This window comes from Pinus tabuliformis, chromosome 4_2, assembly GCF_031772625.1.
Source record: "Pinus tabuliformis cultivar Carrire ecotype Pingquan chromosome 4_2, CPIR1, whole genome shotgun sequence".
In the NCBI taxonomy this organism is placed as follows: Eukaryota; Viridiplantae; Streptophyta; class Pinopsida; order Pinales; family Pinaceae; genus Pinus; species Pinus tabuliformis.
Genome location: NC_142304.1, coordinates 441,193,389 through 441,220,252, shown reverse-complemented (window position 1 = coordinate 441,220,252; position 26,864 = coordinate 441,193,389). Strand labels below are relative to the sequence as shown.

Sequence of the window (26,864 nt, the reverse complement as noted above, 5' to 3'; positions counted from 1 at the left end):
AATAGATATGAATCACTTCAAAAGATATTTTTGTTGATTTGATTCTTCAATGATGGGAATATTTTGAAGAAATTGTTTAGAGATTAAGAAGTGAATTGCCGTCAAATTTCTTCGATATTCAAGTACATGTTTTAATGTATTTGGTGGATGTTATTGAATTATTTGGTGTTATGAAAATTGATTGATGTTTTTTGGAAATGTACATGAATAAATTAAATCCATTTGTAACCCATGACCTTTTTATTTTTAGGGAAAAGATTTCACATCAAGTACATGATCATTTGTATTAATTTTCTGGATTTTGTATATTTATTTTATAAGAAATACTTTACTGCTTTAAATATAAATATGAAGATGAAGATTATTTAATATTTATGGATACTTTTAATCATTTGTATAGGAATATGAATGTAAGGCCTTAAATTCACCCAGGAAAGCCTAATTTCAAATGGAAAGTGCAATTTTATTTAAAGATTCTATGTTAATTTATGTTAGTCTTTATCTACACCAACATAGATAATTAATTTGAAATGTTCATGTCTTCAATAGTGTTGAAGAAAGATATACAACATGAATTTGAATCCTATAAATTCGAAGGCTATTTCAATTTATGAATACACATAACCAATTTATGAAATGAAACTCAACATGCAAAAATATATTTAAACTAGAATTTTACTTCAAAATTCATCTATAACTTCGAAGGCTATTTCAATTTATGAATACACATAACTAATTTATGAAATGAAACTCAACATGCAAAAATATATTTAAACTAGAATTTTACTTCAAAATTCATCTATAACAAAAATATTAGCTCAATTTCATAATTATAACCAAAAGCCAAAAAGAAAGATGGAACACTAATCCTTTTATCAATATGTCCAAGAAATTGGTTACATGTGAGCAATTTCCACCCCACTGTAGACATCCACTACAATTGCCACCACAAGGCCAAGATATGAAGATACAAGGCAAAGGAAATTAGTTAAGGCCTCTCACTTTAGTCAACTAACCCAATTATTTTTAGGATCAACCAAATTTTTCACCAAAAGAAACTTTATCTAGCCATTCAATTAACATAAACATGTCACTCTCTTCCATATTTTTGCATGACATAAGGAATATATTTATATTTTCTACTCAGTAATCCATTAGAATTATTATTCCTTCTAATTCTCTTCAATGTTGATATATAGATTCCAATCTATTTTCCACCTTTAATAGTAACCTAATAGAGTTATACCTTAATTTTGAGCACCAAATGAGCAAAAATTTATAAGTAAAAGGGTATGTTTCCTAAGTAACATATCCATCTCTTCTTTGAGGTCCATGATTTCTTCTTTCATAGTTAATTTTTTCATTTATAAGTTTGAGTCTCAACATTATCATAAGCACACAATCTTTAGAACTACAGAGATGGTTATTGCATGAGCATACAATAAGAATGAGGGTGTTGAATAAGAACAAAAAATGTGTGGTAACCATAAGTGACCAGAAAAGAACCAATTAAAGTTAGCATCAAGGAAGAGTGCTTACTGATAGAGGGGATTTTAATTCCGGTAAGGATGGAGTCTCTTATACACCTTCCTCTTATTTTACTCAAACCCCATTCCCTCGTAACCATGGAAGGTGGACTTCTTTACCAACCACCACATGCATTCAATCATTGGTGGTCAAAAAGCCTCAATAAATAACATGATAATAAGGAATGGGTTAAAAGTTTAAAAAAAAAATAGCTAGCTTGGAATTATTATTTCTCCCTTGGGCCCATTCATCTTCCCCTCTAGTCACACTCATAGCCCCTCTCATGCCCTCCATATCTAGCTTGAATTTTTATATTATTTTTTGAAATAATGTTTATATATCTTATTTATTTCATGGAAATCATACCACACCATACCTAGCAATCATAATTTTCATTGTACAAAATGAAGGTAGAAATATAAATGGGAATACACACATAGAGATATAGCATAGAGAATTTTGATATAGTAAAATCCAAATTTTATTAATAAATGAAATGTAAAAAACGATTAAATTCAAACTAATAAAAAATAATGAGGATTGTGGTATCTTATCTTTTAAGAGAGATCGGTTGACTATGCTCACTTAGGAGAAGAAGACTATAAGAAGCCAAACATTCTTATAAGCATAAAGTATGATGCCCTAGAATGCCAAGACCTTAAAGATACAAAACCTTAACCATAGCATATGATGTGGTGAAAGGAATGTAGGCCCGAAGAGGCTAGTTAATATGTTTACTTCCACAAGGGTGAAACTTTTGTAGACAAACTCCATTTTAGGATTTTCTTGGAACATTTCATATTTTAATTCATTTTCTGTGAGTTTGGTATGGCCTATACCAAAAATTTGAGGGATATTCCCAAAAAGAACGTTAAACTTTTAGGACTTGAAAAATTGTAGTAAATGTGCATAAACCACTTTGAATTAGTAGAGAAATGGGATGGCCACTAGTATTTATTTGGATCAATAACCCCCTTGGATAAGAAATGGCTCAGGCCATTGCATCAAGTTCCTCCATCATATAGGGAAACTTCTATTGAATCTTTCAATAAGTCACTTGTCTTGTTGAAAAAGTTGCCCTAATTTAGAAACATAATATAATTATATGTTCTACTAATTACTACAACTCATCTTTGTGTCCATGATTTGGTTGCTTGTTTTCGGCTTATTTAGTCAAGATTTATTTTTATTAGTGCCAAGTGTTAAACCACCTGTGAGGCTTCTAAGAGAGGTGGAAAATAGGGTCAAAGTAGCTCCATATTAAATATAACATAAAATCCAAAGAAAGGTGGAATACTTAATTTAGAAGCATTCTTGGTGATAGTGTAAGGACCATATCATAGTGGTAAGACCCTCTAATGGGGTCTTGTGAGGCACTGTGTATATAAATGCAACTATACCTTATCTACCACCTAAAACTTGTGTGAAACATGATGTTGATGATGGTACTACTTGTATTGACATTAGATCTCCACAAGCTATTGTGAACTTGTTGTTGGATGTGTTTTATCTTTTCAAAAAAATTGGCTTCTTGATCATCTTCAATCTATGTTTGAGAGGATTCTTAATATGTAGATGCAATTGGACAATCTATGTTAACTAGGGATAATGGTTGGAGATCTAATGATGCCTAGACATGTTTGTGGTGAATAGGGTAATGAAGGGATTTGTTATAGGTATGTTGAGCATAAGGAAGGTTGTCATCCCATGTGTGTGGACATTTGGAGTTGTACATTTTTAGGATATGAATAATCACATTGTTGACTACCTTTATTTATCCATAATTTTTATGGTGGAAGAAATTCCATTTAGTTAGGTTGGTGCCCATTATCAACCATAGGGTAAGCTAAAAATTACTTAGTAATTTTCTATCTTGATCTAAAATAATTGTCCATGGGAGGCTAAAATGAACCCAAAAATTCTATAAGAATAACTTAGTAAAGGCCTTTATTATGATGTTCTTCTTATAGGGCATCAAAATGACCATCTTATAAAACTAATCAATAACCACAAACACACAATCATGTCCTTGCTTGGTTTACGGTAGGTCAAACATGTAGTCCATGGATATGAACTTCTAGGGGTTTTTTGGGGTGACATAAGAGTGTAAAATTCCTACTAGTTAATGGTAGGTTTCGCAATGGCATAGGTGGGACATAATCAAATATACTTGTTGACTTCCTATCATAATTTTCATTGGTAGGCATAATTATATAGCACTAAAATTATCTTGTCCATGCTAAATTACCTTTAGACTTGACTATAATGCATCTCATAAATAAAATTCTCACATTCACTTAGAGAAATATAGTGATGGCCAAAATGGAATAAAAATCCACCTTGGAAAAAAATCATGAGACCATTTCTCTTGTGCCTAGTGTTCGATAAGATGTAGCAATGTTAGAGTTGCTTTCATAAAGTTGGGACCACCTAAAGGTCTTATGTCCACAAGAGTTGAGTAATATAGCTAGTTCCATAATCAGAGGTCAATTGAATTAGTATTAAATTCAATTGTGTTTCAGTTATTATACTTGATGCTCAGGTGAAACTAATGTAGGTATGTGGATCACTTCTAATGATGGTATTTTTGTAACTGTCGATTTTAAATGAGCTACAGATGCTTGCTATTAGTTTGTATGATCATATCATCCCTTACTACGTAATTCTTCCATTGGCATTAGGCCCACATAATGGAGTATGTCTTCTTTTTATAGGCGGGGTACTTGTAAACCACATCAAAGAGTGTCCCATTATGATAGGCCATTGAATGTCAATGGTACTAAGGAATTCACTAATAACATAATTTAAATCATTTGTCTCAATCTCAAATAATTGGTGTAGGTGTATTAGAGTAAGTATCAGTACCAAATAAAGATGATGTTTCATATCCTTGAATTATTTCTATTGTTACGATCCAAGTGATATGAAAAGACCCCCAATACTAACCTAAATAGAATTTGTTGAGGCCTAGTAAAATATGGAGCTTTGTTGGATTTGTTGGGATCAATAGATTTTGAATGACTTAGTTTTGAACTAGATCCACAGGTAGACCATGTTCATCCATGATGTATCCTATATGTTGAATACTATACATATTGAATGATAATTTCTCCATATTTTCATATAAATTGTGTTATTGTAGGGTGTTCATGATTTATTAAATGTGGTGTAAATATTTTACCTAAGTTCTGTTAAATATGAAGATATAATACAAGTGCACAACTAATTTTTTTTTTTTTTTTTTTGTAGATGACAATAAGATATCATCCATCTTCATCATGAGCATTGTTTGAGAATTAGGGAAGCCAAAGGGTATGACCAACCACTTGAACAAGCCTTTATTAGACTTGAAAGTAGGCTTACGTACACCAATTTTCTCAATGGGCATATGGTGGTAGCCTGACATAAGATCAATCTTGGTGAAAATAATGTCACCCTTCAACTAATTAGGAAAATAAATCTAGGGATTTAGATATTATTTCTTAATTATGACTATGTTCATATATGTATAATTAACATAAATTCTCCTTATGTTATCCTTCTTTTGCATTGACACAATTAGGGTCATCTAAGCTAGGAAGCTTAGTTTAATGTGACCATTTGGCTGAGGTATTGAATTTAAAATTTGATTTCTTCATTCTCTAAAATAGAGCATATGTATACTAGGTCATTATGAAAATGGGCACAAGGTATCAAATCAATTGAATGCTTGATTTAGTAGTGTAAAGTGACCCTTGTAGGAAATAAAAATATATATATTTGTATTCTTCCTATATTTTATCCACCTACATCTACTATATAGGGTTCCTATGTAGAGCTAACAGTAATTGTATTGATCTTCAATTTACCTTTGAAATTAATCATGAGGAGGACAAATATCTTTTTTCAAGAGAGTACCTTCCTATAGTACTTCATTGAGATTAAAGAAATGGAAATAGTTGTTACTACCTTTATCACGCTATAGAGATGATGTCCCAAAGTAACAATGACACTACAATTCTTAGACTCATAAGCAACATGATGCTTCCATATATACGATCATCCTAAAAGTTGAACATAAAGTTCAGGCCATGCAACATCACACATTACCTTTTTGAAATCCCTAGTGTCATAGGGTACATGATATTTCTATCTAATGAAAATCTCTCTTCTGTAGATTAGCTAATCAATGGTGTATGGATAAGGTGTAGCATTATGGGTAACTTAAATCTCTTTATGACTTCTACTTAGTAAATATTCATTTGGCTGCAATTGTTAATAATGAACAATAGTTGAGTCTCATTCACTAACATTGATGAAATGAAGTGGCACTCACTTCCTTGGGATCCTCTAATTCTTCTAATTTGATATTATGGTTGCAATGGTAGCACTAGGTTCTCCATCAATGATCGAATTTCCCTTATCTTTCTCCAAATAAGATTCCAAGGAAAAGTTCATCTCTAAGGCTTTCAGCTAGGTCAACAATGCTTGTTTTCAACAACATTTTTTATTATTGAGATAGGAGCCTTTGTGGTATTCACACCACTTTATAACATCCTTATTTGACTTCTTGTTTCCCTTATTTACCTGCATCTTATATTAGTTATCCAAAGTTTGGTTATCCTTGCTATATCCTTAGTTACACAAGTTAGGTCCACTATTTTCATGCTTTTGTTGCAATGGTTCTATTGATCCAAACTCCCACTTATACTTAAAAATTTCTTCAATTTTGATAGCATATTGATAGTGGATCGAAATGAGGAGATGTTTGGGAGCTCCATTTATATTTTGATGTAATTTTGTAGGCCATGATGGTAATTTAAGACCAATTTTCACTCTATACATAGCTTGGAGCACAAGGTATGGAAGATATCACTAAAAAAATTCACTATTTGGTCTCTCTCCTAACATAAAGTTATCCATATTGTGTACTAGTCATCATAGTTTTTGAGTAATTATTCTTTGATGAAATCCAAAAAATCTTCCAAAGTGGATTATGACCTGAATGTTATAGACTCATCTCCTTCATGCCTCTCCCTATAACCTTCCCACCAATATATGACATGGGGAAGGAACTTAATAAATGAAAAAGTAATATTTTCACCACTAAGATAAAATTGGATAAAATAAAACTCTTAGATTTAACCAAACTTCATCAAATAATATACGTATATTTGGCATTAAATAGAGAATTGGTAAAGTTGACCTATACTTTAAATGGTATTACAACTCCAAAATGGTTGTTGGGTAAAGGTGACTCTACCACTATTTGAAAGCATCAAAGAATCTTAGTGAAATCATTCATCATCTCATTTTAATGTCACACAATTGAATCCTTGAGTAATAGCTTAATAGGATTTCCAAATCCATCATCTCTCATTTCTTCCATTGTGGAAGGAAACTTTGGTTAGCATGGGTGGTATTCCATAAGTTTAGTTAGTTCAAGATCCAACTCCCTATATCCTAACCTCGTTAGGGACATGCACAAAGAAAAAATGAAGAAAAAAATGCAATAATACCACTAATTTAGATTATGTACAAAACTAAAACAAGATAGAAATATAAATCGAAACACAAACACATGGGCATTGCAAAGAAAATATTGATACAACAAACCCAAAATTATATTAATGAATGAAATGGAAAAATAGAATAAAATGTAGAACAATGCAAACTATCTAGAGTGGTGGAAATTTATCTCCAAGGAGAGATGTATCAATTCTTCTCATTCACTAAAGTTACGAGATCCCTAGAGTGAATTTTAGATATAAAATATGATGCCATGGGGAGGTTATTTGATATGTCAACATCTTAGGGGCACAAATTTTGCATACAAACTCCATTGAGGGATTTCATGGACCATTACAAAGCTCAATTCCTTCTCTATGAGAGTTGAAGGCTAGCTTATGTCAACTACCAAAAATGTAAGAAAATTTCTTGAAAAACCTTTTAAAAGGTTGGGACATAAAAATTGTACCACTTCCAAGATGTGGAACTATTATGAATAAGTAAATAAATGGGTATTCATTAGTATCCACTTATATCATATTCATATATACCTAGATGTAAATAAACTTTTTTGAACACTGAGAAACTTAGGCACTAATAACACAAATGATGAAAATCATAAATAATGATCTAAATTGAAGATCCTCTAATTCTTCTAATTTGATATTATGGTTGCAATGGTAGCACTAGGTTCTTCATCAATGATCCACTTTCCCTTATCTTTCTCCAAATAAGAGACCAAGGAAAAGTTCATCTCTAAGGCTTTCAGCTAGGTCAACAATGCTTGTTTTCAAAAACATTTTTTATTATTGAGCTAGGGACCTTTGTGGTATTCACACCACTGTATAACATCCTTATTTGACTTCTTGTTACCCTTATTTACCTGCATCTTATATTAGTTGTCCCAAGTTTGGTTATCCTTGCTATATCCTTAGTTACACAAGTTAGGTCCACCGTTTTCATGCTTTTGTTGCAATGATTTTATTGATCCAAACTCCAACTTATACTTAAACATTTCCTCAATTTTGATAGCATATTGATAGTGGATCTGAATGAGGAGATGTTTGGGAACTCCATTTATATTTTGATGTAATCTTGTAGGCCATGATGGTAATTTAAGACCAAGTTTCACTCTATACATAGCTTGGAGCACAAGGAATGGAAGATATCACTAAAAAAATTCACTATTTTGTCTCTCTCCTAACATAAAGTTATCCATATTGTGTACTATTCATCATAGTTTTTGACAAAATATAATTATTCTTTGATGAAATACAAAAAAACTTCCAAAGTGGATTATGACCTGAATGTTATAGACTTATATCCTTCATGCCTCTCCTTATAACCTTCCCACCAATATATGACATGGGGAAGGAACTTAATAAATGAAAAAGTAATATTTTCACTACTAAGAGAAAATTGGATAAAATAAAACTCTTAGATTTAACCAAACTTCATCAAAGCATATACATATTTGGCATTAAATAGAGAAATGGTAAAGTTGACCTATACTTTAAATGGTATTACAACTCCAAAATGGTTGTTGGGTAAAGGTGACTCTACTACTATTTGAAAGCATCAAAGAATATTAGTGAAATCATTCATCATCTCATTTTAATGTCACACAATTGAATCCTTGAGTAATAGCTTTATAGGATTTCCCACTCCATTGTCTCTCATTTCTTCCATTATGGAAGGAAAATTTGGCTATCATGACTGTTCTTCCCTAAGTTTAGTTAGTTCAAGATACAACTCCTTATATCCTGACCTTGTCAAGGACATGCACAAAGAAAAAATGAAGAAAAAATGCACTAATACCGCTAATTTAGATTATGTAAAAAACTAAAACAACATAGAAATATAAATCGAAACACAAACACGTGGGAATTGCAAAGAAAATATTGATACAACAAACCCAAAATTATATTAATGAATGAAATGGAAAAATAGAATAAAATGTAGAACAATGCAAACTATCTAGAGTGGTGGAAATTTATCTCCAAGGAGAGATGTATCAATTCTTCTCATTCACTAAAGTTACGAGATCCCTAGAGTGCATTTTAGATATAAAATATGATGCCATGGGGAGGTTATTTGATATGTTAGCATCTTAGGGGCACAACTTTTGCATACAAACTCCATTGAGGGATTTCATGGACCATTACAAAGCTCAATTCCTTCTCTACGAGTGTTGAGGGCTAGCCTATGTCAACTACGAAAAATGTAAGAAAAAATCTTGAAAAACCTTTTAAAAGATTGGGACCTAAAAATTGTACTACTTCCAAGATGTGGAATTATTATGAATAAGTAAATAAATGGGTATTCATTAGTATCCACTTATATCATATTCATATATACCTAGATGTAAATAAACATTTTTGAACACAGAGAACTTAGGCTCTAATAACACAAATGATGAAAATCATAAATAATGATCTAAATTAAGGATGTAACTTTTGTATTTTCATTTAAATTAATATTTGACTTATATCAACCTTATGCATGTCTACTTCTATAGTGTAGTGAGTTTTTCATGAAAGAAATTCTATTCTTCAATTATATAAGAAGTACATATTTTTTATTTTGATAAAATGGTCTACAATTTCATTACAATATAGTTATGAGAGTACATGAAATTCATACAATCTTAGACTATGAATAAAAATACCATGAGATAAGGCTATAAGGAAAAAATAGTTAGCTATAAAATCACACTCTACAAAGTATCCAAAGCTAGAGTAATAAAGAGTTGAGTGCTTGAGGCAAATAAAATTAAACAGAATTGAAATAGGATTATATTTCTCCATATAACAAAGTACCCCACCCTCTAACCCATAGGCAAGGTTAAGATCTCCAAGGCACAAGTTACAACAATATACTCAACAGGAGTTAATCATGTCATTTGGAGGAATTGAACCTGGGTGGGGAAGGATAAAAAGCATTCCTCCCAACCACCCAAGATAAACTTGATTGACTATGACTGAAACTGGGTTACTATAAAGAACAAGTAATTAGATCAATAGTAAAAATAGAGCAATGATATAATGAAATGGTAAATAAGAACACATTTGTGGAATTTCAACATTATATAATTTTTCACCATTATGAAGTATATAAAAATAGAGAAATTATTAATAATATATATTATCACTTAATGCAATGATATACTATATTTTTTCATGAATTTATACAATTCTCTAAACATCAATTTTACAAATTAGTTATGATATTGAAAACACTATAATTTCATTGACCACAAGAGTCTTTGCCAAGCACATGCTTTCAAAGAGTGCATGATATAGGTACCTTATTGTTTGTGGTATCATTCTTATTTAAGCTTCATGTTGTTGTTCGAACTTCTCAACCCCCATGATCATACAAGATGAAGGCTATGCAATTTTTGCTAAATTTCTAGTAAGATCTTCTTTGTGTATAGGCACCATAATTTCACCATTTTAAATCTATGAGGTATTCACAAAACATAATTACCCATTTTAGAATAATGGTTGTGTACACATATCCTATTGGTTTAACATTAGTTATTATTCACATATCATCCTTTAATGATATCTCTTGTGCAATCCCTTCCCTTTTACTCTTCTCCCCTCTTTAGAGTGATGGGATGCTAATCCACATCAAAGATTTTTTATCTCTTTTTATTTTATTCACCATTATATTCAAGTGAAATTCATAATTCGCTGATAGGTGTATATATTTCAACTTTAGGTGGATGGAGGTTGGTTGACTTTTTCTTTTCAATATTGATGAATGGCCGTGATTAAATGTAAGAGAATATACCAAGGATATGCTTCGTCTGAGTGTTAAATCCATGTCTCAAGCGTTGGGGAGCGCTAACCGTTCAAATGAAAATTAATTTAAAGTGAAATGGATTTTAAATGATGATTTGTGCTTTGAATTCAACATTATTTCATTCGGCGCGCTTTCATTCGACAATTGGCTGACAATTTCATTCGCTGTCGATCCTAGAAAGGACGCTTTCATTCAACAACTGGCTGACGGTTTCATTCGTCACCAATCCTGGAAAGGATGCTTTCATTCTACAACTGACCGACGATTTAGGAGAAGTTAGGAAATCTTGTCGAGCTAACTCAATCTTATTTGAAACTGTGATGGAAGGTTACCCACTTTCAACATGAATGCATGGGACTATCTCAGAAGTGATCATCAAGAAAATGAGAATTTTTATATGGCTCTAGCTAATGCATGGGTGTTGTAGGAGGAAAAGGATCATCCTTCTTAGGCTCGAAGATGCCATGAAAGTCACGAGAGGTCCCTACTTATTGAATTCCTGTTGATAACCATGTTTGATCCATTACATGCTCGGTTTTAATTTCCACTAGTTTTGATTTAATTTTATATATGGAGGTTCGTGTAGGTTCTAATATTTCGAGTTTAATTTTGTACAAATTCATTAAATTGACTTTGTTTAAAATTAAATAGATTCTAAATGCATTATAAGTTAAAGTTGAAAACAAGACATTTTTTGCACGTGCGCCGCTGCTCCCTCTGCGACCGTCCCCCTGCAATCCCTCCCCTCATCCATGGCTCCAGAGGGAGGCTCTGAGCCTCCTTCCTCCCTCCCCCTTGAGCTCCTAGCCTTCAGGAAGCTAGTGGGTGAATGCAGCAAGTGCCCAATTTCGGCCTCCCAACAGAAGTTTGTCAAGAAGATGGAAACAATACCAACGATCGCTCTCCCAGTTGAAGAGCCCTATCATGCTACCCTGAATATTGCAGAAAGAGGACTCATCAACCAGTTCACTGGGTTATGGCCATCACCAAGAGCCATTGAATCGTGGGTGCAATGCAACTGGAGACCGTTGGTCTTAGAAGGAATAAAATGTCATTTTGTCCGTAAGGGTTATTTCGTTTTCATTTTTTACTGCATTGAAGACAAGAACCTCATTTTCAGAAATGAGCCATACTTCATGGGACCTCAGGGCCTTTACCTAAACAAATGGACCCCGAACTTTGATCCAGCCCAAGATGTGTCCTCGGCTGTTCCTGTTTGGGTGCGCCTCCCCCATTTACCCTTGAACTATTGGAGCCCGAAGACTTTAGAAACCATTGGAAACACCCTTGGAAATTATATTGACAGAGCAGACAAGAAGGGACAATACTCCTATGCTAGAATATGTGTTGAGGTGGATCTGGAAGTTGGGCTTCCAAAAGCTATAAAACTAATAGTGGCAGATTGGTCACATGTGCAAGAACTAGATTACAAACAATTGCCCTTCAAGTGCAAGCACTGCCATGGACACGGGCACTTTTCAAGAAACTGTAAAAAGAAAACTAAAGAAGAAGCAGAGTAAACAAAAGGAGACCAATGGACAATGGTGCAGAAAATAACCACATCAAAGCAGCATAACAAATAGAAAGGGAAAGGGGCACAAACCAGAAATAGTGAGCCATCCACAGAATTGTAGCCAGAAGGGGCAACACTCCCATGAATAGACCTTCCTTCAAATTCCTTCGTAGCTCTTAGCACACAGGAGGAAAACCCTATTACGGAAAGTGATGCAAAACAACGGGCAAGCCCCTCACTAATTGAGGAAGGAAATGCAGGGGCCTCTCTGATCCAAAATGACTCCCCAGAAAGAGAAAACCCACCATCCTCTTATGCACACATGATAAGAAAGAAGCCTCTGGAACTAACAGGCTCATTGAAAGAGGAGACAAATGAAAGACCCTCAAAGAGGGCAGGGAGGAAATCCCTCAATGAAGCAAGAGAAGAAGAAGCAAAAAGACAAAAAATGCACGGAATCCAGTCCACTCTAGAAATGACCATAAGTCGAAACACCAGAGCACGACCACCAAAGGGAGGCCTCTCCTCCACCACCCCAAATAAATAATGCATATAGTCTCTTAGAACTGCAGAGGCTTGGGGAACCACATGAAGGCTACAACTATTAAAGATCTCATGAAAACAGAAACCCTAGAGATCCTCATGCTCTAAGAGACTAAAAGAGAAGGGGAAGCCCTTCTCGAGTTAAGCAGAATGACCTGGAAGACTAAAGCTGGATGGTAGTAAGCGCAAGGGGAAACTCAGGGGGAATTGCCACAGTTTGGATGGAGGAACTTTTCCAGTTGGAGAATTCCTTCGAGACTCAACATTGGATTTACACTGAACTCATACACAAAGCAAGTAACCTCACTCTCGCCCTATTTAATATTTAAGTTCATGTGCTTTACCTTGAGAAAAAAGAGTGCTGGCAAACACTTATCGATTTTGTAGAATGCTATTCTCCCATGAACATTGTAATAGAAGGAGATCTAAACATCGTTCTTGACCCAAAATAAAAAAGAGGGGGCAACAATAGCAAATATCTATTGCTACCCCTTGTGGAGGACATAATTCAGCAATGGGACCTTCTTGATCTTAAACCCAAAATGGGGAGATACACTTGGACCAATAGTAGAACAGGGACAGCTCACATCTCAGCCAGGCTTGACAAATTCCTAGTGCATAGCACTCTTTTGATGGATAAGAGAATATTATCAATGAGAATCCTACCAAAGCTCACCACGGACCATAAACCCATTCTCTTACAACTAGACGATGAAGAAAACCTGGGGCCCATACCATTTCACTTCAGCTCCTTGTGGATAGAGCAGGAAGGGTTCATGGAAGTCGTTGACAAGGCCTGGTCTACCATGGTCATCGGGTCACCCAGTTATGTTTGGGAGAAAAAAATAAAAGCAACCAAAGCAGCTCTGAAAGAGTGGGTCAAAACGCCTCCCAACACCTATACCACACACAGAAAAGAAACTATCCAACAGTTAGCAGATCTTCAATTGGAGATGGAGGATAAAGACATAACCACACATGAATTGGAGAAAGAACAAGTAGCCCAACTTGCCTCATTCAACTCTTTCAGAAAAGAAGAAGAATTCTGGAGGCATATGTCCATAAGCATATGGGTGAAAGTAGGTGATCGAAACACAAACTTCTTCCACAGGCAGTTCAAAGCAAGATTCTCCCGGAATCACATCTCAGAAATCATCACAGCAGATGGCACAGTTGCCAAAGGTTTCGCCCAAGTTAAAAAAGCTACTAAAACTCACTTTCAGCGGTTATACTCAAAGGATGGAACAAGAGATGAAGTGATTTCCAATGACTTCCTCTCCCATATCCCTTCCTTGGTCAACGAGGAGAATAATTCAAATCTTATGAAACCATTCACTGAGGAAGAAATCAATAATGTAATTTGGGACATGGAGCCTGACAAAGCCCCAGGGCTAGATTGTTTCTCGGCACACTTTTACAGAGCTTGCTAGACAATCATCAAAGCTAGCCTACTAAGAATGGCAAAGGCTTTTCAGAAAAAGGCTAAAGTGGGAGGCAATACCAAATCCACCTTTCTCACCCTAATACCCAAAGAAGTGAATCCAGCTACCTTTAACAGATTTAGACCCATTTCTCTTTGTAATGTCTCTTACAAAATTCTTGCTAAACTGCTTGCAAATAGAATAAAACCTTTGCCATCTAAGCTCATTTCTCCCAGTCAAGGAGGATTTGTAGCAAGAAGACATATTTTAAATAATGTAATACTTTTTCAAGAAACCATGCACTCCAATCATCAGAGGAAGGAGCAAGGGATGTTGATCAAGTTGGATATGACCAACGCCTTTGATTGGGTAAAACTTTCATTCCTCTCCAAAGTTCTTTTTACCTTCAGATTCAACCCAGCCTTTATGAATCCGATCAAGGCTTGCACTGACAAACCATGGATTTCCAAGTTGGTAAATGACCAACCCACCTCATATTTCCAAGCTTCAAGAGGGATAAGGCAAGGATGCCTGTTATCTCCCTTTTTGTACATAATAATGGTAGACACCCTAAGTAGGAAATTGAAAGTGAAAAGAAACAAAGGTACTCTCTCGGGCATCCAATCGACGATTGGACTAGAACAAATCAACCATGCCTTATTTGCAGATGATTCTCTTCTCTTGGGAGGAGCTTCCACTAGAATAGTAAAGGAATTCAATGAGACCCTGCAGAGCTTCTGCACCATTTCAGGAGTGCTCATTAATAAAAGAAAAATTGTAGTGTACAGCTAGAACACAGAGGAGAAAACCACACTCTGAATTGCTAGAATCCTAGACTTTCAGGGATATGCCTCTTAGGACAAAATTCAATACCAGGGACTGCATTTAACTCTGGGGGAAAACCGAGCCTCATTATGGAATGAAGCCATTAGCAAGATTAAAACTAAGATAGCTGCTTGGGGTGGGCAGTGGCTTAACTACGCTGGCAAGTTAACCCTCATAAAATCCGTCCTTTCCTCTCTCCCTATCTATCAGGCCTCTTTCCTCCTGGCACCAAAGACAATCACGGATTAGATATCACAGCTGCTCAGAAACTTCCTGTGGCAGGGAGGCAAGGGAAATGAAAATAAATTTCACTTAGTAAGTTGGGACAAAGTGAAAAGGCCAAAGATGGAAGGTGGTCTCCAAATTAGAGATCCTGGACTGGCTAACATCACTTTAGGTGAAAAAATCCTTTGGCGGCTCTACTCCAATAAACATCACCCAGTTAGTCAACTCCTCTGGAATAAATATCTCAAAGGAGTCTCATTGAGAAATCTCCAAGCAGATAAATTTCCCAAAGGCACGCTGCTCTAGAATATCTGCAGAAAAGGGCTTGCCACCTTTCAAAACCAGCTCTACAGGGTGCTTGGAAACAGAGAAAATATCATGTTGTGGCAAGATAAAATTATGGGCAATTCCCCCCTTGAACACACAGTGGAGTTAGCTGATCTCCGTGACTGGCTCTCTCAACATGGATTGCACAGTCTAGTCACCATTTCTGCCTGAGACAGTCAAGGGAACTGGGAATGTTGGGTCTTCCATGATCTACTAGCACATTTACTACAAAAAAAGCACCTTCTCTTGGATAAGTTGAAGGGCTCGGCACCAGTTAACCTTCATACACCAGATCTCTGGAGATGGGGGAAGACAGGGGTCTTTACCCCTGGGCTTGGCTTTGTTGTCTTGCAACCCATGCAAAATCAAGTCCTCAACCCCTCCATTTGGCAATGCACACGGGACACTTATGGTATACCCAAGGTGAATTTCTTCACTTGGTTACTTATTCACGGGAAAGTGCTGACAGGTGAAAATCTTGCCCATAGAGGCATTATAGGGCCACACTAGTGCATTCTGTGCAGATCGGCTTCCGAAAACATAAATCATCTCTTCTTAAGCTACACCTTTGCCCAATCAATATGGGCCCTCGTCCTTCAGGGTCTAAATGCACCTGCCCCTATCCAGTGCACAGTAGTGGAACTTTTCTCCACTTGGACTGAAAGGTATCCTAGGGCCCTCAGAGCAAACTCTCTGTGGAATCGGATCTAGCACTCCATTCCCAAGTTCATTTGCTCGAATCTTTGGTTAGCCCGAAATAATTAGACATTTAACAATGTATCATCCTCTCCCTTATCTGTGGTAGCCAAAGCTAAGGTGACCCTGATGGAGACTCTAGGGAACTACCCTAATAAGTTAGATGACACTCTCATAACTGAAAAGCAAAGCTGGCTAGGTACCCTTCTTGCTAGGGTCAGCAAAGAAGTTCCTGTTCGACCCACATTTAATCCTACCTGGTGCATCAGAACACAAGATACAGAGTTTCAATCCTGGTGGAGGAAGCAGGGAAAGGTAACCGTTTTCTTCGATGGTGCCTCCAAAGGCAACCCAGGGATCTCTGGTGCTGGTGGTGTGGTCTACTCTCAGGATTGCTCCCGTATAGATAGCTACAGCTGGGGACTAGGAAAGAGTACCAACAAACAAGCCGAAATTTTAGGGCTTCTTAAAGGCTACCAGATTGCCTAGGAACATGGTCACACAGCTCTCCAGGTCTTCGGAGATTCAGAACTCTTGATAAAGGCAATAAACTCAGATGAGCATCTAAGCAATTTGGCACTCAACAACGCTCTCCAGAAGCTAGAGGGCTTGCTGAGTTTCTATACCTCTTCCTCTTTCTTTCACATTCTCTGCACCTCAAATAAAGAGGCAAACATCAAAGCCAACAAGGGATGCTATTTGACTCAAGGATTTCTCAAAAGAAATTAAGATGAACCAGTGTGGACCACCATTCCATAGCTTAATAGTGATGAACCAAGCAAAACACACCTCGAGCAACCGTTGGATCTCAGCAATCAAAGGACCAGATTCAGCATCTAGTGAACTAAATAGAACTACTGGAATAGATCAATGGAAAAGATCAAGGGTCATCGCTCGTGAAAGAGCGCAGATGTTAAAGCAGCACAGGGTGGTTTTCTAGCCAAGAGTGGGTTTTCAGGCGGCATTAGCAGTGGTAAGAGGTATCGTGAGCTTGGCTCCAATTCCAATAAGCAAAGGACATGAAGCAGCGGCAGATGGTGGGGAAACTGCTTTATCAGGTGATTAACCCACGAGTGTGTTATCAACACTCTTCGCATGCATGGTTTCATCCATGGTGGGAAGTGGTTGGTTTCTTGACAGTGGAGCTTCCTTCCACATGACCGGCGACAATAGTTTGTTCAGTACTTTGGAGGAGAAAGATCTCTAGATACTCATAGCGATGGGTAATGATGAGAAGTATAGTGTCTCAGGTATAGGCACGGTTATTTTTCAGAGGGAGCATGGAGCTCGCCTTACCTTGACCGATGTCAAGTATGTACCATGACTGAAGAGAAACTTGGTGTCCATTGCGATGGTGGAAGACGGAGGCTATGATGTAGTCTTCAGTAAGGGAAAGGTTTTCCTTAGACACATCATCACTAGACAGGTGAAGCAGATTGGTTCACGGGTCAAGAACCTGTATGCTCTTGAGGTTCAAGATGCATGCAAAGCCTTGAGCAGCGAGGCAACTGATGGAGACTTGGTGGTTGAGAGGGAGCGTATATTACCTCTCAACATGCAGAGCCAGAAGAAGTCTCAGACGATTGTGGAGGAGCCACGATTGGTGCAGCAGCTTCAGGAGGTTGTGGAGTAGCCACAACAAGGGAAACTGAGAGGAGATCGAGTAGAGACATCTACTCATGCAGAGACCTCCAGTAGGGGGAAACTTCGAGCCAGGTGGGCTGAGGGATCACATGCAGCCATACCTCCAGGTAGGAGGTGGGGCGATATAAAGTGACCATCCCAAGGAGGAGGGGCAGGATCCTTGAGGTACCCAACCTCTTGGATGAGACCTTGCTACAGGAGCCCCGATGTGGAGTATCAGGAACTGACTGATTGGGTAGAGACAGATGCGGATGGAGTGGTAGAGAGAGTGATAGTGTAGGGAATCCCATGACAGCGCATAGCTAGTAGGCTGCAGCAATGCGAGAGGCACAAGTGTTTTGCACAGTGCTAGGTGGCACAAAGAAGTGTGCAATGGTGCGAGATGCATGGAGATGTTGCAGTAGCGCAGATGTCAGAGAGGGAGCACTTGTCAGTAGCAGGTAGAGCTTTAGCATCAGAGTATGTTCCTAGCCCAACGGAGTGGTCAGTTGGGAGTGTTTTTATTCCAAGTGTTGTTGGAGCAAGTGGACCGGGCAAATGTGTTGCATGCAGAACATTCCAGAGTTGCAGGATAGGGGTTGCAGATAATCCATATCTTGTTGAGAGGGAGTGTTGAAAATGCAACAAGATGATGGAGCTTAGTGAAAAGAAGTCGCCTTCACTAAGTGGGTCCACATGCTATTTTTGGCGCAAAGTCTATTTTTAGACATATGGATCATGGTCTATGAGTTGCAGGATGCTATTTGTGGATGATTGGTCATGTTGGTAAAAATAGATGGACTTCTATTTTTAGACATATGGGCGGAGTCTATTTTTAGACTACTAGGCTAAAAATAGAACAGTCAAATATTATTAGCTCTTAATAATATTTGGACTATAAACATTATCTTATCCTCTTGGAGCACTTCAGTTCGAGCTACAGATGTGGCACATGCAGCTGCCAGAAGGAAATACGTTTTTCTTATGGGTTAGTTGAGCTATTGCGTGATGGACTTCAGTTAGAACTCAAGTGGTTTAGTTTGGTGGAGTTGATTGAGGAGTTGATGGAGTTGTGTTCAATTTGACTTAGTTGAACTAGTTATATTTAGTCTAACTACAGAATACACTAGTGATGAGTGATGTGAATTAATTATTAATTAATTCACTATTTATTAACTCATAAAGCAACTAAAGAATACATCAGTTAACTCAGTGCATGGACAGTTTAGTGGAGACAAGTGTTAGAGGTGGGTGAAAGAGTGAGACTGCTATCAGTTGTGACTATAGCTGTGCATGAGATTTGCACATGCATTAATGGAGATTGCCAATGAGGATTCCGCAGTATAAGCCAAGGAAAACGAGCTTGGATCATTCCTATTCTTGCATTGGATTGCGCAGTAGAGGTAGGCAAACAGTGGAGGAGATTTGAACCTGTGACTTGATTCAGATCTAAACTAGTTTGTGTGTAGCAGGTGGAGATAGTACTGAGTACTTGTGAGGAGTATTGTACTATGTATTGTTACACGTTCTCTATTATTATAATATACAGATAGTTCGGGGTTTTCAGCTGTATGCTTTCCCCATTACATACTGTGTTAATGTGTGCATGCGATTGATGCTTTATTGTTTTTAATTCCGCAAAATTGATGATCAACATAGAGGAGGTTATGTATTATGCATGCATTCCGCAATAGTGTATAATCGGGATAATCTCTGTGAATAAGTGTTATATTATTCAAAATTTCTACATTTACAATATTAATCCTTTGGGTTTTAGTAATAATCCCTTGTGTTTATTAGTGCCTTGGGTTTATAATATCATCCCTTGGGTTTATTAATCTAAGGGTTCATATTCCTAGGGTATAATATTATTGATAGGGTTTATAATAGTAATCCTAGGGTTTAATATAAATCACTTGGCTTTATACCCATTGGGTTTATAATATAAATTCCTTGGGTTTATAATATTAATCATGGGATTTATATTCCAAGGGTTTAATATTAAGCCTAGGGTTTATAATATTAATCCCTTGTGTTTATTAATTTTAGAGTTCATATTCCTAGGTTTTAATAGTCATCCTAAAGTTGAATGTTATTCCCTTAGGTTTATAATCACTTTGGCCTTTAATATTAATCATAAGGTTCATGATATTAATCTTAGTGTTCAATGTTTATTTTAGGATTCACAAGATTTATGTTAGTGTTTATATCCCTTGGGTTTATAATATTAATCCCTTGGATTTAATATTATTCCCTTAGGTTTATAAAATCAAGAGTTTAATATTGTGACATTGGAATGGTACAAAAATGTATCCAACATCACATTGTGACAAGCATTGTCTCAATGTGAAAATGAGTGTAACAATCAATGTTGCAATAGTACATTACATTGTAAGTTATTCAATGTCACATTGTTACATCACAAAACTTGGGTTTAATACAAGGTTTATAATATTAGGGTATTTTTATATTTAGTTTATATATTAAAGTTTAAGATTGAGTTTATAATTTGTGGTATTAGGTTTTATATTATTAATCTTAGGGTTTAATATTAATACCTTGGGTTTATGAATACCTTGGGTTTTTAATATTAATCCCATAAGTTTATTAATCCCTTAGGTTTCTTAGGGTATAATGTTATTCCCTTGGGTTTATAATCCCTCGGGTTTTTAATATTAACCCAATGGGTGTATTAATCCCTTGGGTTTATAATATTTATCCTAAAGTTTCTAATATTATTCATAGGGTTTATATCCTAGGGTTTAATATTAATCCTATGGTTTACAATATTAATCTTAGGGTTTAATATTAATCTCTTGAGTTTGTAATCCCTTGGGTTTATTAATCTTAGGGTTTATGTCTCAATATTGTCTCAATATGAAAATCAATCATGGTAAACCATGATCCAACGTCATTTTCTGACAAAGATTGTGTCAATATGAAAATTAACCATGGTCAATGATGGTTAACCATGTTTATTTTAGGGTTTATAATTTTATAGGTTTATATACCTTTTGTTTATAATATTAAACCCTTGGGTTTATAATCCCTTGGATTTTTAGTATTAACCCCTTGCGTTTATTAGTCCCTTGGGTTTATTAATCACTTAGGTATAATATGCTTAGTGAAGGATTATTAATATTATAATTATTAATTATTTATCTTAATATTTTATTAATATTAACATTAATATGAAAAATAATATTAAGATTAAGATTACTAATTATTAGTATATCTTTTAATAGGTTAAATAATAATAATATATAATTTATAAATAATAATAAATTTAATAATGTTAATATTAATAAATAAATAATAATAAATGTGGTGTCTATCAAGTTTATCAATCATATTTACTAATATGGTTGTGCTAATATATTTCTTATATAAAACACTCATTTTAAAATATAATTTTCATTCATAATTTTATTTTTTACTATTTTATCAACAATTCTTTAGTAAACAATTGAAATCTAAATTATGACTTTTTTTTTACCCATATAATAAATTTACAAAAATGTCTTAAAAAAATTGTTGTAAAAAGAGTTTCATATTTTAAAAGAGTTCAAAAGATAGACAAAATTACAACTTAAACAAATGAATTATAAATATTCATCAAAATAAAGTTGAAAAAGGTTTTACTTGTAATAGAAATTTGGAATATAAACATTTCTAAGTAATTTTAAAGAAAAATGGATCAAAACTATAAATGTTTTATAATTTTAAATTTTAAATTAGCTTAATGTACTCTATCCAAATCTTCTCTTAGAAGTTGATTTGATACCATTCAAAATATGGTTATGATTATATATATAAGGTGCCCGCATAAGATAATTAATATGAAAAATAAAAAAATTGGAAGCATTGCTTTAAATTGTGCTCAAATCACTTGCAATTTAAGACGAGATGACATAAGATAATGACAATTAGAAGAGAGTGTACTTTACATAATATAAATACAATAAAAAGTACTCTCATATTTAAATCTAAAAAGAAATCGTTGTGAATAAAGAATAAGAGAAAATTAAAGTAGTAGATAAATAGAGGCTATTCACCCCATCATATATATATATATAATAAAATCAACATTCATAAAATATGAACTAACTCCACTAATTTTAGAGTGAAAAGTGAATATTAAATAAATCTTGAAAATTGTGGGATAAAAGAAATTATCATATTTATGATATGAAAAAGTAATTGTTTTTCTTTCAATTTCAAAATTTGTATAATAGTATCAATTTTCATATTTCTAATTTATCAAAAATTGTGAAATTTAGAGAAAAAATCTTTAATCTTTTTCATTATAAAAGCAAAAGCAAAAGGTTATATACAGCAAAATCAAAATTCATAAAATATGAACTAACTTCACTAATTTTAGAGTGAAAAGTGAATATAAAATAAATCTTGAAAATTGTGGGATAAAAGAAATTATCATATTTATGATATTAGAAAGGAATTGTTTTTATTTCAATTTCAAAATTTGTATAATAGTATCAATTTTCATATTTCTAATTTATCAAAAATTGTGAAATTTAGAAAAAAAATCTTTAATCTTTTTCATTATAAAAACAAAAGGTTAAAAAAAATAATTTTAGGTATCACTATTTCTTTAAAATTAATAAACTAAAATTAATATTTTTATTTAATAATCATCAATATTATATTAAAATATCAAATCAATCTTATCCATATAAAATAAATAAATAAATAATAAAATTTTGAAAGTATTACTTAAAATCAACCTTATCTATTTGAAAATAAAAAATAAAGTTTTGAAATTGTCACTAATCGATACCATTGACATGGCTAAGATCTAAGCTCAACCACTATATCACATGAACACGAATGTTAATTGTTTTAGATTACACTCAGGCAAAAGCTCTACACTTGTGAAAAAGATAAATACTTCAAATATATTAGGATTAAAAGTGATATCATGCATATTTATTTTTTTTCTCTGCAAATACTAAATAGTTGAGGCCTCAAAGATCAGAGCTTGAGGGCACTCAACACAGCAGAACTGCCCCCTTACAAAAAGAAGCTGGGGAGACCAGTTACATATAGCTAGAAAACAGATATAAAACCCAGAGGATGACTTGTATAGCGGAGATAGAGACATTGGCAACAAAAGCTTAAATTCATTGCAAACCAGCCAGTAAGTGAACCACCATTTCCCCGAAGGGATGCCAAAACAACAGGCCATAAATGCTGAACCTTGATTGTGAGCGAAGATGCCTGTAGGTGGTCATCTGAGCAGTAGCAAAAAACAAAAAGGAAAGAAGCGGTCCCAGGTGGCGCTAAACTTCCTTAACCTTACCAAGAGTCTTCTCCTCAACCAAACACGCACTACCGATCCTCAGACTCTCATTGCCATCCATTTCGCTGATAGGGATCGCCATGGAGTGACTTGTGGCGCCAAGAGTCCCTTCCTCATCAACTGGGCTTATGTCTTCAAGGGGCGGAATACTTTTAGGAATTTCCTCCTGACCAAACTTATCACTCTTCCAATTCTTCGGGCTATCTTTATCCATGGAATGCTCACTGCTTTGGGAAGGATCAGGAGCGATGCATGCCAGAGGGGAGATTTGATTTTCTTCTTCCAAAAGGATTATAGTAATGTGAGTAGTAATCATAGGCCTATTCAAATTGCTTTGAAATTTAAAATGCGTGGTTTGGAAAGCGCTATTAGGAATTGGCTTGCGCCCAGAGCTCAAAGGTGGCACAACCTCATGAGAGGGGGGAAGATTAATAGGCGACTGCTCAGGTTCCACAAAGTGACCGACGGTTGAGTGTATGCCACTACCACGACGCCCCCGGAGCGACTCCTTTTACCATGTCGAACCATTATGAAAGACGAAGGGTAGGGCGTAGAGAGACCAGAGACAACAATAGAGGGATGGTAGAAATGACACAGATACCGAATTGAATGCACAGAGAAAGCCCAAGACGGAGACACAATACTTCCAATGCTGAAGTCAAGAAGAGCTTGCCTCTGTGTGCAAGAATCAGCCCGTCACCATATACCACAGCTAACTAGGTCCCGCAAGATGTGAGGAAAACATATAGGATCGACATGATTATAACAGCCATAATGTTGCGTTGAACATCGCACTCCATAAACGCAGATATCCTACCAAATCCAGCCTTAATAACTCCATCCCTCTTGCGCGAGGTGAAGTCTTGGGAAGCCACGCTGCTCTGTAGCTGGTAGTACTAGAATTTACTGTTCTGCATGATGAACATTTAAAGCCATAGTGCCACCCGCATCCGGGGAATATCATGCATATTATGAAATATAAATTTTTAAATAATATTTTATTTTTTTAATTATGGTAATAATAAAATAAGATAAAAATAAAAATATCTTTTTCAAATATTAATGTTATTTTATTAAAATTTAAATAATATTAAAATTTATTTATTAATATTTTATTACATTTTAAGTTACACAACTATATTATATTTATTTTGATACGTACAATACTGTAGTGGAATCTTTATACATCCACGTTATGTGGAACTGGGCATCTGAATGGTCTATATCAGACCTTTTATCTGCAACTTCATCACTTTTCTTTGCTCTCCCAGACATCTAAATTGTCCTCATACCACTTTATCTGTAAAAAGTGACTTTCAATTTACGATGAATATGTACATTATTATTGATGTATACCCTGCTTCCAAATTATAACGCAAACGATGCACACCTTTCGTCTGTAATAAGTCACTAACATCTTCCTAGAAGCATACAAATTGTGTGGAGCCTAGATATTTACTATCCTCTCATCTTTATGACATCTAGAGTTTGTCCACACACCTTTCCTTTGTAATAAGTGGCCTGAAATCTCCACATTAAGCTGTACAACTGACATCGATACCAATCTGTCCAGTATCAGTCTAGATAGTGTTTCATATATTTTAAGTGAAACAATCGTATCACAGTAATCTTATATAAAAGGACAAAAGCTAAGTTATCTCGAGTGTAGATTCTTTAAATATTTGGGAATCAGAGGAGATGGGTGAGGTCAATTTTTGACAGCCCATGTCTTTCGGATTTCCAAATATTCAGGGAATCTGCAATGGACCACCGAATTTTATCTGAATTGAATTTTTATTTTTTAAAAGATGGAAGATAATAAATAATTTATATTTAATAATTTTAGAATAGTCTAATAATAGTATACAATCATGTCTAATATAATTTTAATAGTGTACAATCATGAAACTAAGGATTTAGTAATAGTTTTTCAGTTTCATTTCTACTACTCATATAATGAGTTACAAATTTTCATAGTTATAAATAGAAAATAATTATTTTGATAGCTATTAACATAGGGTTATCCAAGTTTTAAGGTAATATAATTATATTTTTCAAAAATTATTAAGTCATATATATATATAAGGAGGGTGAGATAAGTTCAATTAGAATACCTAATATTTTACCAGTGTTTAAATCTTCAGATCTCTGAAGTTTTGGTGTTTGGAATAGATTTGCAAAAAATCTTACTCTTAAACAATGAAATAAATATTATGTAAACAATAAAAATTATAATTCAAATGCAGTAGTTAGATTTGTGAAAAAAAAAAAATCTTATAAATGTAATTCCTTCCTTAATTTCAAAAATCTTATAAACAATGAAATAAGTATTATGTAAAGAATAAGATTTATAATTCAAATACAGTGGATTTGTGGACGGGGAAAGAGATCTTAATGTGATTCGTTCCTTAGTTTCAAAAGTCTTAACAAGTGCTTATTGGGGCTTGATTAATTCCACGACATTCACTTCATCAACTAAGCCTGTAAATGGTCTGCTGGGCAAACAGAAATTGGAAGTATAACAATATGATGTATAAAATAAGATAGTCGCTGTATTAATCAACCATTCTTCTTCAATTGAAGTCGGAGTGGAAAACAATGAATCCGTAATATATATATATATTACTGAAATTATGCGTACTTTTGCATGTGAAAACAAGAGGTATGAAATTATGCGTTGAGAGTTAATGGGGACCAGTAAGACGCATTAATCCTAACCTATTTCAGGCGGGCAATATTGCGGCTGCTGGTCCGTCCCTCCCACAGTCCTCCTCAATGAGAGCAGTTCGAGCAGATTGCATGACGAGGCCATTGGGATGAAGATCGAAAACTTTGGGATCTGCCCAGTCTTTCAAGCGATCCTCGTAGCCCCATGTATCAGGTATCCACACATTCCCTGCCACCTGCAAGCGGTAGTTCTGTAATCTTTCTCGTGCGCCGCTGTTGCTAGTCGACCGTTCATCACGCGCTGCTACAATTTCTTTCTGATCATCGATTTTCTCAGTCATTTCTGCAACGCCATTTGATGACGAGCAATCAATTAATGGAACAACAACGTCCCGAGTTCGATTCGTGCTCGTGTTCTTCTTCTTGAAATTCTCAATCTCTTTGCAGGCTTCTGATCTTTTTCGGCACTTGATCATGATCTTCAATCGTGAGCAATTGGATACAGATCTCAGGATTCGTCTGCCAGTGAATCTTCTCATGTACAATGCCAGCTTTACCGCTCTGCTGCTCCTGTGCCTCAACATATTTCAACCATGCGCTGTCCTCGACTCAACTAAAATAGCTGGAGCGCATCGAACATATATAAAATAATATTTTCGTATCCGGGACTTTGTTTTTTAGTCGATAATGAAGGAATGTGTGGTCAGATAGAGAACGATATCAGAAACCCTAGCGGAAGGGAAAGCTGGTTTATGTGGAGAAAAGTGAGCAAACGTGGATTGGAGTGTGAGATGACGTGTCCGCTGCTCTCCCAGTCAAATCTCAATTGCGTTCGAGATACTTTATCTTATTGTGGAGGGGAATCCATTAAAGGCGCGGA

The 26,864-nt window shown here is 35.1% G+C and overlaps 2 protein-coding genes across 2 annotated transcripts; one reads left to right on the top strand and one right to left on the bottom strand.

Annotated features, from left to right (window-relative positions):
* Nucleotides 1-13,533: 13,533 nt before the first annotated feature.
* LOC149169858 (uncharacterized) lies at nucleotides 13,534-14,310 on the top strand. The gene has a single exon (XM_089425362.1). The coding sequence runs from the start codon at nucleotides 13,534-13,536 to the stop codon at nucleotides 14,308-14,310; it is 777 nt and encodes a 258-aa protein (XP_089281488.1).
* An 11,539-nt stretch (nucleotides 14,311-25,849) lies between these two features.
* Nucleotides 25,850-26,630, bottom strand: LOC149169857 (uncharacterized). The gene has a single exon (XM_089427182.1). The coding sequence runs from the start codon at nucleotides 26,566-26,568 to the stop codon at nucleotides 26,041-26,043; it is 528 nt and encodes a 175-aa protein (XP_089283308.1). The 5' UTR covers nucleotides 26,569-26,630; the 3' UTR covers nucleotides 25,850-26,040.
* Between the last annotated feature and the right edge of the window lie 234 nt (nucleotides 26,631-26,864).